The sequence below is a fragment of the Nicotiana sylvestris genome, chromosome 7, assembly GCF_000393655.2.
Source record: "Nicotiana sylvestris chromosome 7, ASM39365v2, whole genome shotgun sequence".
NCBI classification, from domain to species: Eukaryota; Viridiplantae; Streptophyta; class Magnoliopsida; order Solanales; family Solanaceae; genus Nicotiana; species Nicotiana sylvestris.
In genome coordinates this window covers 74,727,818-74,743,003 of record NC_091063.1, presented here as the reverse complement: position 1 = coordinate 74,743,003, position 15,186 = coordinate 74,727,818, and the positions used below count along the sequence as shown (strand labels likewise).

The window sequence follows — 15,186 nt, the reverse complement described above, 5'->3', positions numbered from 1 at the left end:
TGCAACAATAGAGTAGCAGCAATTTTAAAATTCACTCAAATCTCAAACCCTAGCTTCGATCTAGAGCACTTTCAGACACTTCAATACTATGAGAGGGAAGTGTAGTGACTAATCGAATGCTAGTGAGCTGACGAGTGATCTAGATCGAGAGCATAGGCTATGATACCATGCTAACAGCCATGGCAATGGCGGTTACAACTCAGTTACAGTCGAGCAGCTATGGCCATAAAGGAGAGAGAGGAAGGAATAGAAGAAAGCCACCGACTCTGTAAAACTGAGAAAATAAAATCTTACATTTATTTCAATGAGAATACAGAGATTATATACACAACTACAGTACTGACAACCTTCTTAACTAACAGTAACCTTCTAACTAACTTATTAACAACTAACTCTACTCTTTTGATTTAACTCTAGTACATTCAGCTTGTTTAACCATAGTCAACAATAATCGAGTAAAAACTTTTATTTTCAACTTTGATATCACTTAGTCATGTGAAGCACAAAGTCAACAATCATAACTAGTCCTTTAAATATGTTGATTGTAATCATCATGCTGGAGAATTTTTTTTGTATCTCTAGTATCATTCATGTACGCGAATTAGAAAGAGGATACGTTTAAATTAACTTCTCATAATATAGTTCTAATTAATAATAATTAAATAATGCATATTCTCACTTTATCTTAAAATATGACCAACGAACAAGAAAGTACCACATTTTAGAATAAATTTCGACAAATGAAGACGTCTAACAAAAAGTTAAATTTGATATATAAGTTTAATGACCCTTTCTTATAACTTATAATCTCAAAATAGAAAAACCTAAAAATACAAAAAGAAGTCAAAACTCATCTTTTTGAAAATTTAAAGAAAATCCCTTTCATTATTAAAAGTAAAAAAATAAATATTTCTACAAAACAGATAAAATGGAATATCTACATTGATTCACAATTATTTGAATCATATACATCAAAACATGCATCTATAATTCCTAGAAGATACAATTTTAACTTTCATTTTTCAATCTAAATATTAAAGAGGATAATACGGATAAGGCCTCATCACAATCAACTCAGATTTGATTGAATCTATTTCTATTGTAATGTAATCCCTAATAACATGGGATCTCATCTCATCCTAACAGATTAGCCTTTGTACTATAAATACTAACCTACAGCAATGAGAAGCAGTGTGTGTGAAAATTCTCACAACAACTTGAGTTGTTTCATGGTATCAGAAGCATAACAAATTCCAACGAGTTAAACCCCTCTCCTGGTTCATAAATATGGTTTCAGAAACTCAAATCAACTTATCTTCCACAGCAAACAACTCAACATCTCCCTCACTAGTTTGTTCAGTTATCCAACCTTCTCAATTAGTCTCCTTCAACCCAGCATCCCAATTATCGCTTAAGTTAAATGGAAGCACCAATTACTCCATATGGAAAGCCCAAGTCACAACCTTGCTCTTCGTTTATGACTTAATTGGCTATATTGATGGATCCTCAAAGTGTCCTGCTCAATTCATCATTGAAAATAATCTGCAGCTTGTTAATCCCAACTATAAACTATGGCAGCGCCAAGATAGTTTGGTATGCAATACTATTATGGCATTTGTTAATCACTCTATTGCTCCAATAATAGCGCATGTAGTGACGGCGAAACATGCATGGGAGACTCTTCAGACAATATTTGCAAGCAAATCACAATCCAGAATTTTTGGCCTTCGTGAGATTCTTGCCAATCTGCGAAAAGAAACTCGACCAGTTGCTAACTACATGAAGGAAATCAAAACTATTGCGGATGATCTTGCCTATAGTGGATCCCCATTAACCAATGAAGAACTCGTTATCAAAGTACTTAGTGGTCTTGGACCCGAGTTTAAGGAAATTTCAGCAGCTATTCGTGCTCGCGACAATCCTATATCTTTTGAGGAACTATATGATAAACTTCTCGCTCATGAAGTTTTTGTTCAATATTCAGAGCCCAAAGCTGTTGCTCCAGTTGTCACTGCCCAATTCAACCAGCGTGTTTCAAATGCCCAAATTTCTCAACAACGAAACTACAATAATGTTGGGAATCAAATCCTACAGTGACGCAGCCAAGGAATTCTAAATTCAAACCATAACTTTAATGGTAGGAACTTTGTTGGCCAAAATCAATCCTTCAAATCCTTTGGATCACGACAATGCGTTCAATGTTAATTATGTGATAAGTATGGTCACATCGCCAAAGTTTGTCGCTCACAGTCACACAACAAATATAAAGCCCAGGCAAATATGGCATCTCGCTCCTACAACAATAATGATAATTCTTGGATCATTGACTCTGGCACATCTCATCACATGATAGACAACCTTGGGAATCTTACTTCTATAACAGAGTTTTCAGGCAGTGATGACATAGTCATCGAAGATGGTAACAGTATTCCTATTTCCCATATTGGGCAAACTACTCTTCACTCTACTTCATCCGTTTGTCCTTTCACACTTGAACATGTTTTGTGCTCACCAAAGTTAAAAAGTAATTTACTTTCAGTAGCTCAATTTTGTCGCCAAAATCTAACTTCTATTGAATTTTTTTCTTATTCTTATCTTATAAAGGATTTGAGCACGGTCGCGATACTGCTTCGCGGAAGGAGTAAGAATGATCTCTATGAGTGGCCAACCGCCAAGTTTCCAATCAAGTCCACCACTGCCTCACCACAAGCCCATTTTGTTGTCTCGCCGCCACCGGATCTACACTTATGGCATACAAGGCTTGGTCACCCTCAACCATGAATAACTAAGAATTTTATTTCTCATTTTGGTCTCCCAGTAGCTTTGAATCAACCATTTACATTTTGCAATTCATGCCTTTGTAATAAAAGTCACCAACATCCTTTTGGTGAAACTTCTGTTAGAAGCCATAGAGCCTTTGAAATAATTTACTCTGATGTTTGGTATTAGTTTGTATGAGTCCACCAAACATAAGAGTATCTGGTCCTCTACAAGATTCTGCTGAGAATGCTAATAAAAAAGTATGTAAATAAGGCAGGGAATTTTTACGTGGAAAAATCTCAAACAAGGGGATCAAAAAACCACAACCTACACTTGTAGGCTTTCAACTTCACTAACTTGTAAAAAACCTATTACAAGCCACTTTGCAATGATGTTATTACAAAGAATTTACTCAACTAACTTGTGATACTCTTACCACAAGCCACTTTGTGACTTCCTAGTTACAAAGACTTTTACTAACTTGTGATGCTCTCACCACAAGCCACTTTGTAACTCTACAGTTACAAAGCCTTTTGCTTATAACTAAATCTAGTCACAACATAAACTCAAGGAGTTTATGGATTTACAAGAGGATTCCTAATCAAACGCTTCTAGCTAAGCAGTTTAGGAGATACAATAAGTACAATCACAAAGTTACAACTCAACAAGGACAACAACAAGCAATCTTTTAGGAACTGGTCCGTAGTTGCGTTCAACCTTGTTCTTCAAGCTTGTGAGGATTGATTTCTCTGTTTTTGGCAAGAAGCTTGAATGAGAAACTGAAACCTTCAAGTGTTGTTTTGTATAAACTCATTGTAGGTACATCTTGATCACATCACTTGAAATGATGTGAGCACTTTAGTTGGTCAGAGAATGAGTGGGCACTGGAGACAGTGCAGTGCAGCAGAAATAGTGCAGTCAGTCACTTCGTTTCCAACTGTGACCAATTGACTTGTACTGTGATGAGGGAACCATAAGGGTATCAGATCCTTGTTTAGGATCCTAGCTCCTGAAGCTGTAGCAGTTCATCTTTAGCTGGAATTCGTTAAGCTTGCAGTATAGTCCGAGTAGGTCAGATTCCCTATCTGTTTCTTAATAGTAAGTTTGTTAGATCATCAAAACATAAGGCAAGAACATTTAAAACCTATCAATTTTTTCCTTTTTGATGATGACAAACTTAACATTTATAAAGTGGATTTAGAGCAGTAAGAACCAGATTAAGTAACGGTGAACACAGGTTCCCCTTGACTCTATGCCTTTCGTAACACATGTGTTCCCCTTGAGTTAATGGCCATATTTTCTCCCCTTTTGGCATCATTAAAAAAATAGACAGAATAACAGCACAAAGAAGTTCAGCTAAGCTAACTCATGCCACTTATGTGCACACAATCATGATAGAGAATAGAAACACAGAAGGAGAATACTGACATAATAAAACAAGGATTGATATTAATAAAACTTTAATATGCCTTTGCTTTGAAAATGCGAAAGACAATATTGGACTTGTTAAAACGGGAGCAGTAATGTTTCATCCCAACCACAAAAAAAAACATCCGCCAAAATATCAAAGAAAACTTAACAAACATTTCCAGAAACTGGTCACTGAAGGGGTAAGGGGGCACTAGGAGTAAAGGGCTTGGAAGCTGCAACAAGTGTTTGGAGAACGAGGTTTATTCGACTATTGCCCGACTTTTTCTCATTGAGCAATTCTGCTTTCAGGTTCTCTACTTGTGCTCTAAGATCATCATTCTCCTTTGTCAAACAAGACACTTCATTATTTGACACCGGAACCCCTTGGGCTTGCTGACCTTCCAGGATAACATTCCTGGTCTTCAACCAACGAATTTCCTTAGTTGCACTGTTCTGAGCATTAATAAGTTGTGAGACGGTTGATGTATTTCCTACCCCTCCCTCCCAATTTTTTTATATGCACTTGTACTCTTCCAAATTGTCTGTGAGAAAGTATGCTTCCAAGTCCCCACCTTGCATATGGGACTTCAAAGAATTTGAACACTTGAGTAAGCAGGAACCCATAGGAAAGGCCATGATTACCATCTTTGAAGGTGGAAACCTTTTGCATGTGTTCAATCATAATAGCAGGCACACTCACAAGAGTAAAACTGTCCAGTTGCTCCATCAAGAATAGGTCAGACTTAAAAGTCACTAACCTTCTCTTAGCTCGAGGTAATAAAACTTTATTAACCAATTCGAACAGCAGCTGATAGACAAGGAGTAGCGCTTTCTTATGGATCTGATCCCTCTTCTAGTTTGCATTGTATTTTACCACGGCATTTTTGAAGTTAAACTGACACACATCTTTTATATTGAACACACAAGCTGTAGGAACTTTAAGAATCTCTCCAAGCAACTTTACATCAAACACGATGTCTACCCCATTGACCAAAGCACAAATGTGGTCAGTCTCAACTGGAAAGAGGCTAGCAAAGAAGCTTTGTACCTCATCCTCATATACCTTAGGTGCATCAATTTGAAATAGATGTGCCCAATGTTGAAACTCGACCATTTCTAGAACTTGGCGTATTCCAGCCATCTAAAAGATTGCTGGGTCAAATGTACGACCCAGCAGAACTTTTTGATGCCTCAGGAGTTCAGAGCCAAGGCTGACTTCACTTCTCATTCTCTTCACAGAACCAGGTTCTTCAAAAGGTTCAGACTTGCGTTTGTCGGACTTCTCTCCACTGAATTTTCCTTTTCCCTTGAATTTGTCTAACATATCCTCATCAGACATCAAAAACTCACTCACCGCCTCCTTCATCTTGGACTAGATGTTGACCCCTTCTCTATTAAAGCAGGCTTCGTCTTTTTCGAAGACCGTCTAACAAGTGAACCAGGTTCATATAGGGTTTCCTCTTCTACCTCGACTACAGGGATCGCCTCATTACTTACAAGTACATCGTCTTTTACCAACTTTCCCCTTTTCTTCTTACTACTCTTCTTGCTCTTTTGAAGGGCAGAATCGTAGGCTACCTTAACTTGAAGCCTAGTAGTAGGTCATTTGGTTTCAGACTCAAGGGTGGACACAACCCTTCGCTTACTTATGAATGCATCAAGAGCCACATTATCTAGGTCTTCTTCATCACTGGATCTCATTTCAGGTGCTTGAATTTCCAAGGGCACAGTATCGAATGCAGGAACAGCGCTATCCTAGGAATGAGAGCCCTGACCTGGGTCCTTCGGAGAGGGATCAGGTTCCTCATATGATACCCCAATAATATATGCTAGTGTATCCCCTTCAATAGTTACAATGGCCCCTTCTTCCCCTACACCTTGTGCCTCATTTTTCTAAGAGATGATCTCATGCAGTACACCATCAGTAGACACCACAAACACGGTTAAAACATTTTTCTCTTTCTCAAATGGTGCTACCACTACCATGGAATCGATAGCAATGATGGCAGAACTCTTTGTGACCTCAGGGTTTTGACCTTGTTCTCCACTTGGTCTTTGACTGGTGGGAGCCTCAGATGATGGGGAGAATGAAGCAGCAGTTTTAAGGGTTTCTGAATTAGGAAAAAACTGGGAAACTGGGTGAGGTGTGACTGTAGCGGCAGGAGTAATAGTGGGTGAGGAAGGCTCGGTGGGAGCGGAAGGCTCATTGATTGATCAGTAGTAGTTACGACTGAGGCAAGGACATCGGAAGTTATCTCATCCATTGAAATAAGTGGTGTGACGATGCTTTTGGGAAATTCTAATGTAATACTTATGGTTAGGAAGAGCAGAAAAGAGAGTTTTTAAGAGGAGAGGATAATTATAAAGAGAGAAGAATAGGCACTGGTTCTGAAATGGCGGTTGGACGTGGAGAATTGCAATGTTTCAGAAGGAGATGGAACGATTTGAAATGAAGAGACATGACAGCATGATCTAAAAAGTTGATGACATGGCAGTTGTGTTTTGTACCCTTTTTAAGATGTGTATTAAAGGATGCACAGAACTACTAACCTTTGGTACAAGAACCAGGTTCTTGACCTTTTTATTTGAAAGAACCAATCCTCTTTTATCATTCATGCACTGCATCTACAGCTTCTATACTCATCATGCGTATTTACCTGCAACGGTATTGAAGTGAGTTAGACATGGACAGAAAACACTTTTAGCCCGTTATTTCTTGAAGGTGAAAGCCAGATAAAGAGGAATCAGGTTCTCAATTAGGCTTTAAAAGCCCCAGCGTCGCTCTATTTCTTTCAAACTGTTCCCTACTTAGCGCCTTGGTGAAAATGTCTGCAATTTGATCTTCTGTGCTGCAGAACTTCATACATATCAGCCCTTTCTCCATATTGTCCCTCAGAAAATAATGTCTCGCATCAATATGTTTTGTACTTTTGTGTTGAACTGGATTCTTGGCCATGTTGTGTGCACTAGTATTGTCACATAGAAGGGTCACACTCTTAGTGAGTACCCCAAAGTCCTCCAGTTGTTGTTTGATCCATAAAAGCTGAGCACATCAGGATGTTGCGGCTACATATTCAGCTTCAGCTGTTGAAAGAGCCATTGAATTTTGCTTCCTTGTGCCCCAAGAGATAAGACACGAACCTAATAAGTGAGCTATTCCAAAAGTTCTTTTCCTGTCCACAAGATAACCTGTATAATCTGCATCAGCATACCCAATCAGATTAAAAATGTCACCTAACGGATAATACAGCACCAGGTCCTGTGTTCCTTTGAGATATCTCAGTATTCTTTTGGCAGCCTTCAAGTGAGATTTCTTGGGATTTGATTGAAACCTTGCACACAGCCTCACACTAAAAACAATATCATGTCTGCTGGCAGTGAGATAGAGGAGAGACCCAATAATGCCTCTTTACATGGTTTGATTCACAAGAGATCCAGTTTCATCCATGTCTAGTCGAGTGGTAGTAGCAATGAGAGTGTCTATCACTTTTAATGCTTCCATGTCAAACCTCTTCAAGAGCTCCCTAATGTATTTTTGTTGACAAATGGATATACCCTTTGGGGACTGTTTTACTTGAAGACCCAAGAAGAAGTTCAGTTCTCCCATTATGCTCATTTCAAATTTACTTCCCATGAGTTTTGCAAATTCTTCACATAGAGAATCAGCTGTTGCTCCAAAAATGATATCATCAACATAGACCTAAACAATGAGCAGGTTCCTTCCTCGTTTTTTAAGAAAAGAGTATTGTCAATTTTCCCTCTTTTAAAGCCATTTTCCAAGAGGAACTTTGACAACCTTTTATACCAAGCTCGAAGAGCCTGCTTTAGCCCGTACAGAGCTTTGTCCAGTTTAAACACATATTCAGGGTACTCATGAAATTCAAACCCTAGGGGTTGCTTCACATAGACTTCTTCCTTAAGGAGTCCATTCAAAAATGCACTCTTGACATCCATTTGGAACAAGGTGAATTCCATATGAGATGCAAAAGCGATTAGAATTCTAATAGCTTCCATGCGAGGCACTGGAGCAAACATTTCATCATAGTCAATCCCTTTCTCCTGATTGTAGCCTTGGACAACTAGCCTAGCCTTGTTCCTTGTGGTAATTCCATGTTCATCGAGCTTGTTTTTGAATACCCACATGGTTCCTATAATGGTTCGATCTGGGGGTCTAGGTACCAGGTGTCACACATTGTTTCTCTCAAACTGATGTAGCTCGTCTTGCATGGCTGTAGGGGTGGCAAAATGGTTCAAAGAAAACAGTTATCCACCCATATTATTCATTAAAAAATGGGTTGGATAATGAACTGTTTAAAAACAGGTCAAATATAGAGAAGAACCATATTATCCATTTAGAAAATAGATAACTAATAGATAACCAATGGGTCTAACTTTTACATTTGTAAAGCCTTAAATTGGGGGTTCCTCAAGTTAGTAAGACTAAGAATTCTCCAAAAAGTGATCATATGCAAAAAGTCATGAATAATATGGTTACCCCTATTATCCGTCGGTTAACCCGTTTTTTACCGTATTAAATGGGGTCGGGTCGGATAATTTACCCATTTTTTCATTATCCATTTTTTACCCGAACCATATCCGACCCGACCCGACTCACCTGTTTGCCACTCCTACATGGTTGTAATCCAATCTGTATCTTTCAAGGCTTCCTTGATATTTTTGGGTTCTATCTGGGAGAGAGAGGCTGAGAAAGCAAGTGAATTTCTGGCTCTTGACCTAATTTGTACTCCGGAATCTAGAGGGGTAATAATGTTGTCTATTGAATGAGAGCTTTGGTGTCTCCAGTTAGACACCTGAGGTTTATTCTGAGAGGAAGAGGGTATGTTTGGCTGATTTTCCTCTGTCCTTCTTGCAAGTGCTAGTGGAGTTCCCTGAACTGCATCAACCACTCTTTCTTCAGCTTTAGTGGTGTTAATTGAGATGTTTGGTTCTGTTGAAGATGAGGTAGCATTTTCTTCATTTAGCTCCTTTACTTGACTCATCATATCTGCCTTTCCGTTTGTCATGTTAATGACTTCACCAAGGACTAGTAAGGGTTCTCCATCTTGATCTTCCTTAGCACTCTTCTCACATGATGGATAAGATTCATAAAAAATAACATGGACACTTTCCTCAACACATTGATTCCATTTATTATATATATTGTAAGCCTTGTTTTGAGAAGAGTAGCCCAAAAATATTCCTTCATCACTCTTGGCATCGAATTTACCAAGCCGATCCTTTCCATTATTGAGAACATAGCATTTGCACCCAAATGTTCTTAGGTAAGTCAGCTTGGGTTTCCTTCCATTCAACAATTCAAACGGGGTTTTGTTCAGAAGTGATCTGATCATGCACCTGTTCACCAAGTAGCAGGCAGTGTTGACAGCTTCAGCCCAGAAGTTCTTTGCAATTCCACTATCGATCAACATTATTCTTTCCATTTCTTCCAGAGTTTTGTTCTACCTTTCTACTACTCCATTTTGCTGGGGAGTTCTGGGAGCTGAGAAGTTGTGAATGATACACTCCCTTTCTACTACTCCTTTTCCAAATCCAAGAATGTACCCCTTTTGTCCATTGTCAAAGGATACACTCCCTTCTTGCAGGGCTTTTAGTGAAAGAAAGTCTGTGGTGTTCCCAGTCATGTGCTTTGAACACCCACTATCCATGAACCATTGTTGACCGCTTCCTTTCACTATTCCCTCTTTGTTGCCATTGTCTTCATCATCATCTGATTGAGCCATCAAAGAAAAAGTTGAGTCATATCCAGTCTCCTCGCCTTCAACTGCCATCATGGAACTATCACTAGTATCAGGTTCATCTTCAGACTCTCTAGTGGAATCCCCCCATGCTGCAAGAGCCTGTCTCATTATATTGTCAGCGAATCTTTTTCTCTTGAAGTCCTTGAAAGGAACCAGGTTCGTCTTAGCTGTTTTCTCATGGTAGTTCTTGGAGAATTCTTGCTTCAAGAGAGGACAGTCTTTCATGAAGTGTCCAGGCTTTCCACACTTGTAACAAAGATCACCATTTTTTGGTCTATTAGAGTTGTCCCTTTTTAGCATTTCTCCATTTCTTCTGACCATCTTCTGAAATCTTTTGGTTAAGTAAGCCATGTCACTGTCTTCCTCACTTGAATCATTGTTATCAGCTTTAAGTACCAGGTTCTTTTCCTTCTTTGGTTCTCTTCTTTCACTGTCTATCTTTCTCTTCAACTCATAGGTCTTCAAGTTTCTGATCAGCTCTTCTATGGTCAGCTCCTGCAAGTCCTTTGATTCAGTAATCGCATTCACTTTGCTTTCCCAAGAGCTAGGCAGAAAGCTGAGGATTTCCTTACTAACTTGTTTCTGGGAATAGTTTCACCAACTGAGTGTAACTCATTTATGATGGAAGTGAATCTTCTGTGCATATCTTGAATGGATTTATCATCCCTCATTTTAAAGAGTTCATACTCGGTAGTGAGCATATCAATCTTAAACTGTTTTACTTATGTAGTTCCCTCATGAGCTGCTTGCAAAGCTTCCCATATCTTCTTGGCAGTGTTGCAGGTGGAGATTCTATTGTACTCTTTAAGTCCTATTCCACATACTAGAATTTTCTTGGCACGAAAATTCTTCTCCACAGCTTTCTTGTCTGCTTCAGTGGACTCTTTGCTAGTTTTTGCCATTGAAAATGGAAGTTCCTCTAGTACCTTGGTTGGAACATAATGATCATCGCATATGATATCCCATAACTCACAATCCTTAGCCATGATAAAATTGTGCACTCTTGTTTTCCACCACCCATAGTATTGTCCCTTGAACTTGGGTGGTCAGTATGTAGATTGACCTTCTTCAAAATTTAGTGGAACAGCCATTAGGATCCTTCCTAGGTGTTAGCCTGATAGGAGGAACCTGCTCTGATACCAATTGTTAGTTTGTATGAGTCCACCAAATAGTAGAGTACCTGGTCCTCTACAAGATTCTGCTGAGAATGCTAATAAAACAGTACGTAAATAAGGTAGAGGATTTTTACGTGGAAAAATCTCACACAAGGGGATCCAAAACCCACGACCTACACCTGTAGGCTTTCAACTTCACTAACTTGTAAAAAACCTATTACAAGCCACTTTGCAATGACGCCATTACAAAAAATTTACTCAACTAACTTGTGGTACTCTTACCACAAGCCACTTTGTGACTTCCTAGTTACAAAAATTTTTACTAACTTGTGATGCTCTCACCACAAGCCACTTTGTAACTCTACAATTACAAAGACTTTTGCTTATGACTAAATCTAGTCACAACATAAACACAAGGAGTTTACGGATTTATAAGAGGATTCCTAATCAAACGCTTCTAGCTAAGCAGTTTAGGAGATACAATAAGTACAATCACAAAGTTACAACTCAACTAGGACAACAACAAGCTATCTTTTAGGAACTGGTTTGTAGTTGCATTCAACTTTGTTCTTCAAGCTTGTAAGGATTAATTTCTCTGTTTTTGGCAAGAAGCTTGAATGAGAAACTGAAACCTTCAAGTGATGTTTTGTATAAACTCATTATAGGTACATCTTGATCACATCACTTGAAATGATGTGAGCACTTTAGTTGGTCAGAGAATGAGTGGGCGCTGGAGACAGTGCAGTACGGCAGAAACAGTGCAGTCAGTCACTTCATTTCCAGCTTTGACCAATTGAATTGTACTGTGATGAGGGAACCACAAGGGTATCGGATCCTTGTTTGGGTTCCTAGCTCCTGAAGCTGTAGCAGTTCACCTTTAGCTGGAATTCGTTAAGCTTGCAGTATAATCCGAGTAGGTCAGGTTCCCTATCTGGTTCTTAATAGTAAGTTTGTTAGATCATCAAAACATAAGGCAAGCACATTTAAAACCTATTATTTGGGGACCAGCTTCCATCACTTCCTTTGATAATTTTCGATTATATGTTCTATTTGTTGACCACTTTACAAAATATACATGGTTATTTCCCATTAAACACAAAATCTTATGTTACACAAATATTTATCAATTTCAAGAAACTAGTTGAGAATTATTTCTCCACCACAATTGGTACCTTGTATACTGATAGAGGTGGTGAATATTTGGTCTCAAATCTTTCCTTCAAAACTCTGGCATTCAACATCTCGTGAGTCCTCTATACACACCTCACCTTGTCGATACAGTAGAACGCAAGCATCATATCGTTATGTTCTTGAAACAATACTTACTATTCTTCACTATGCTTCTATCCATGTCAAGTTTTGGTCGCTTGCTGTCCAAACAGCTGTGTACCTTATAAATAGATTATCAACTCCCCTCCTCAAAGGAAAGTCTCCCTTTCAGACTTTGTTTCACCATTCTCCTAACCCTCAGAAGTTAAAAGTATTTGGTTGTCTATACTACCCTTGGTTACGGCCTTATTCAAAGCACAAACTTGACTCAAAAAGCCGTCCTTGTGTGTTCATGGGCTAGTACTCATCGTCTACGAATAGTTATACCTGTCTTGATCCAACCACCAACAAAATCTTCATATCACGCCATGTAGTGTTTATTGAGCACATTTTTTCATTTGTCTCCATGCATACTGATCTAACCTGTGTCTCTCCCGTATTAATAACTACATGGTTATGTCTCTTGGCTCCGTCACCTGTTCCTCCAACCTCCACTAGTATCCCAGTTGAATCATCCATCCCCTTACCTCCAATTACTCAGGTCACTCATACAGGGACTTCTTCAACCTCTACGGACAGTGCTGCCACCGCATCTCCTCAAGATCGGGTACATTCTTCTCCATCTCCCTTTTTAACCTCTACTTCTTAGACCTTGGCTTCATCACCAACTATCTGCCCAAATTCTCAAACCCCATCAGCTCCTCCTGCGCGACATATTATCGCTAGATCCCAAAATAATATTTTCAAACCCAAGCAGATATTTGATTATCTTGCCACAAAATCCTCTTCTCCAGTACACTTAACTCCTAACACCTTCAAACAAGCACAAAAGTATCCCAAGTGGTGTGAAGCAATGAATGATGGGTATGTTGCTCTTATGAGAAATAGAACTTGGTCTCTTGTACCATCTACTTCTGCTCAAAATATTATAGGTTGTAAATGGGTGTTTCGCATTAAACATAAACCTGATGGTTCCATTGAACGCTACAGGGCTCGTCTTGTAGCTAGGAATTGACTTTCATGCTACTTTCAGTCTGGTAATTAAACATACTATTATTAGACTTATTCTTTCTCTAGCTGTGACTTACAGATGGCCTTTGCACCAACTCGACGTGAACAATGCATTTTTGCAAGGAACTCTAGAGGAAACTGTGTTCATGCAGCAACCACAAGGATTTGTTGATCCTCTGCATCCAAACCATGTATGTCGCCCTCACAAGCCAATTTATAGACTTCGCCAAGCTCCTCGTGCTTGGTATAATGCTCTTATGCAGTTCCTCCTTTCTTGTGGTTTCAAGAGGGCGTACTCCGACACTTCTCTATTCATTTATCAATCCTCTAATGTTCTGGTCTTTGTGTTAATTTACGTTGACGACATCATTGTCACTGGTTCTTCAAAAGATCACATTCGCTCAGTTGTGAATTCACTTGGAAGCAGATTCTCTCTCAAGGACCTTGGGCATCTTCACTTCTTCCTGAATATTGAAGTTATTCCATTCAATGATGGCCTACTTCTCACTCAAAGTAAGCTGATTGCTGATGTTCTCAGTCGCTTCAACATGCACGAAGCTAAAGGTGTGGCCACCCCAATGTACACCACGGAACCTCTCACTCTCAATGATGGTTCTCCTGCTGCCAATGCAAAAGAATACCGTCAAGTTGTTGGTGCTCTGCAATACCTCACAAACACTCGGCCAGATATCTCATTCGTTGTCAATCGTTTAGCTCAGTTCATGCACTGCCCGTCCATGAAACACTGGCAAGCAGCAAAGCGTCTTCTTCGCTATCTCAAACATACTATCACCTATGGCTTACATCTTCGACCGTCAACTTCAACAAAGCTTATTGCATATGCTGACGCTGATTGGGGTGGGGACCCTATCTCTCGTGCTTCAACTTCAGCTTATATTATCCTCCATGGTTGCAATCCTATTAGCTGGAGTTCTAAGAAGCAACGTACAGTCGCACGATCCTCTATTGAGGCAGAGTATCGTGCAGTTGCAGCTGCTGTAGCTGAAATAAATTGGCTTGTCAACCTTCAACGTGAGCTATAAGAGGATACCATATGAAGAAAAAAAGTGATAGTGCACTAACCTTGCCGTCTGCAAATTATAGAAATTTGTTGTAGATATATATAGATCATATGTTTTATACTTTCTCTCTGCTGCTTGATTCAACTTTTTTTTTTTTTTGTGTTTGGGTACTCCCTTATATCTGTACGTATAGTAAGCATTTGTTTAGATTTTTTCTTTCTGAAATTTTATTTTGCTATCTTCATTATACTATCAAGTTGTGTGCAATCATTGTTTCCTGGTTATTTATTATAACTTACTTTAATACTACATCTGTTGTCTATAATTCTTGTAACTTTTTCTCAATTAATTTCGCATGCAAACGCTTAATCCCTAATTTAGAATCTTAAAGAAGATGCTGCTTCTCTGCACAAGAAACTTTCTATAATAATTATCACTCTGAATACTTAAATTTTATTCCATGTTTGACACATAATAAAAAAAAGAATAAATAAATCACAGCATACACTTTGAAATTACAATTTTGTCCTGTATTAAGATATCCTTTTGGTGGTCAGTAGTCACCAAATCTATAGATGAAACGGATATAACTGAAAAATTGAAATGGCCCATAAACTGTTTTCTAGGGTCGAGACCAGCTACGGCTGAAGCAGCGAACTTGAATTATATAATTGAAGCTATGATTCTCAAGCTTTACGGTGTGGACAAGCAGTCGAAGAGGGCAAAAAAAATTAGTTTTCTGGTAGCAGCAGACTAAAACTGGTTCAGTGAATTCTATTCAGAACGGCTATATTTTCCAAAAAATATACATTATGCGTGTGTGTGGATATATATATGTGC

The 15,186-nt window shown here is 38.8% G+C and overlaps 2 protein-coding genes across 2 annotated transcripts; one reads left to right on the top strand and one right to left on the bottom strand.

The window, feature by feature from the left end:
• Positions 1–7,222: 7,222 nt before the first annotated feature.
• On the bottom strand, positions 7,223–7,777 carry LOC138873323 (secreted RxLR effector protein 161-like). The gene is made up of 2 exons (XM_070151778.1): positions 7,584–7,777; positions 7,223–7,502 (listed from the first exon to the last, which is right to left on the bottom strand). The coding sequence occupies exons 1-2, from the start codon at positions 7,775–7,777 to the stop codon at positions 7,223–7,225; spliced, it is 474 nt and encodes a 157-aa protein (XP_070007879.1).
• Positions 7,778–11,084: 3,307 nt separating this feature from the next.
• Positions 11,085–14,367, top strand: LOC138873322 (uncharacterized mitochondrial protein AtMg00810-like). Its single transcript, XM_070151777.1, has 3 exons — positions 11,085–11,150; positions 12,963–13,177; positions 13,404–14,367. The coding sequence occupies exons 1-3, from the start codon at positions 11,085–11,087 to the stop codon at positions 14,365–14,367; spliced, it is 1,245 nt and encodes a 414-aa protein (XP_070007878.1).
• The last annotated feature ends 819 nt before the right edge of the window (positions 14,368–15,186 follow it).

Excerpts from the sequence above, each read along its gene's own strand:
- LOC138873323 (XM_070151778.1), bottom strand. The coding sequence starts at position 7,777 with ATGGGAGAACTGAACTTCTTCTTGGGTCTTCAAGTAAAACAGTCCCCA. Across the intron at positions 7,503-7,583 it reads TCTCTTGTGAATCAAACCAT|GTTTCAATCAAATCCCAAGA; the intron begins GTAAAGAGGCAT and ends GCTGTGTGCAAG.
- LOC138873322 (XM_070151777.1), top strand. The coding sequence starts at position 11,085 with ATGAGTCCACCAAATAGTAGAGTACCTGGTCCTCTACAAGATTCTGCT. Across the intron at positions 11,151-12,962 it reads CTGAGAATGCTAATAAAACA|ACCTTGGCTTCATCACCAAC; the intron begins GTACGTAAATAA and ends TCTACTTCTTAG. Across the intron at positions 13,178-13,403 it reads TGTGAAGCAATGAATGATGG|ATGGCCTTTGCACCAACTCG; the intron begins GTATGTTGCTCT and ends TGTGACTTACAG.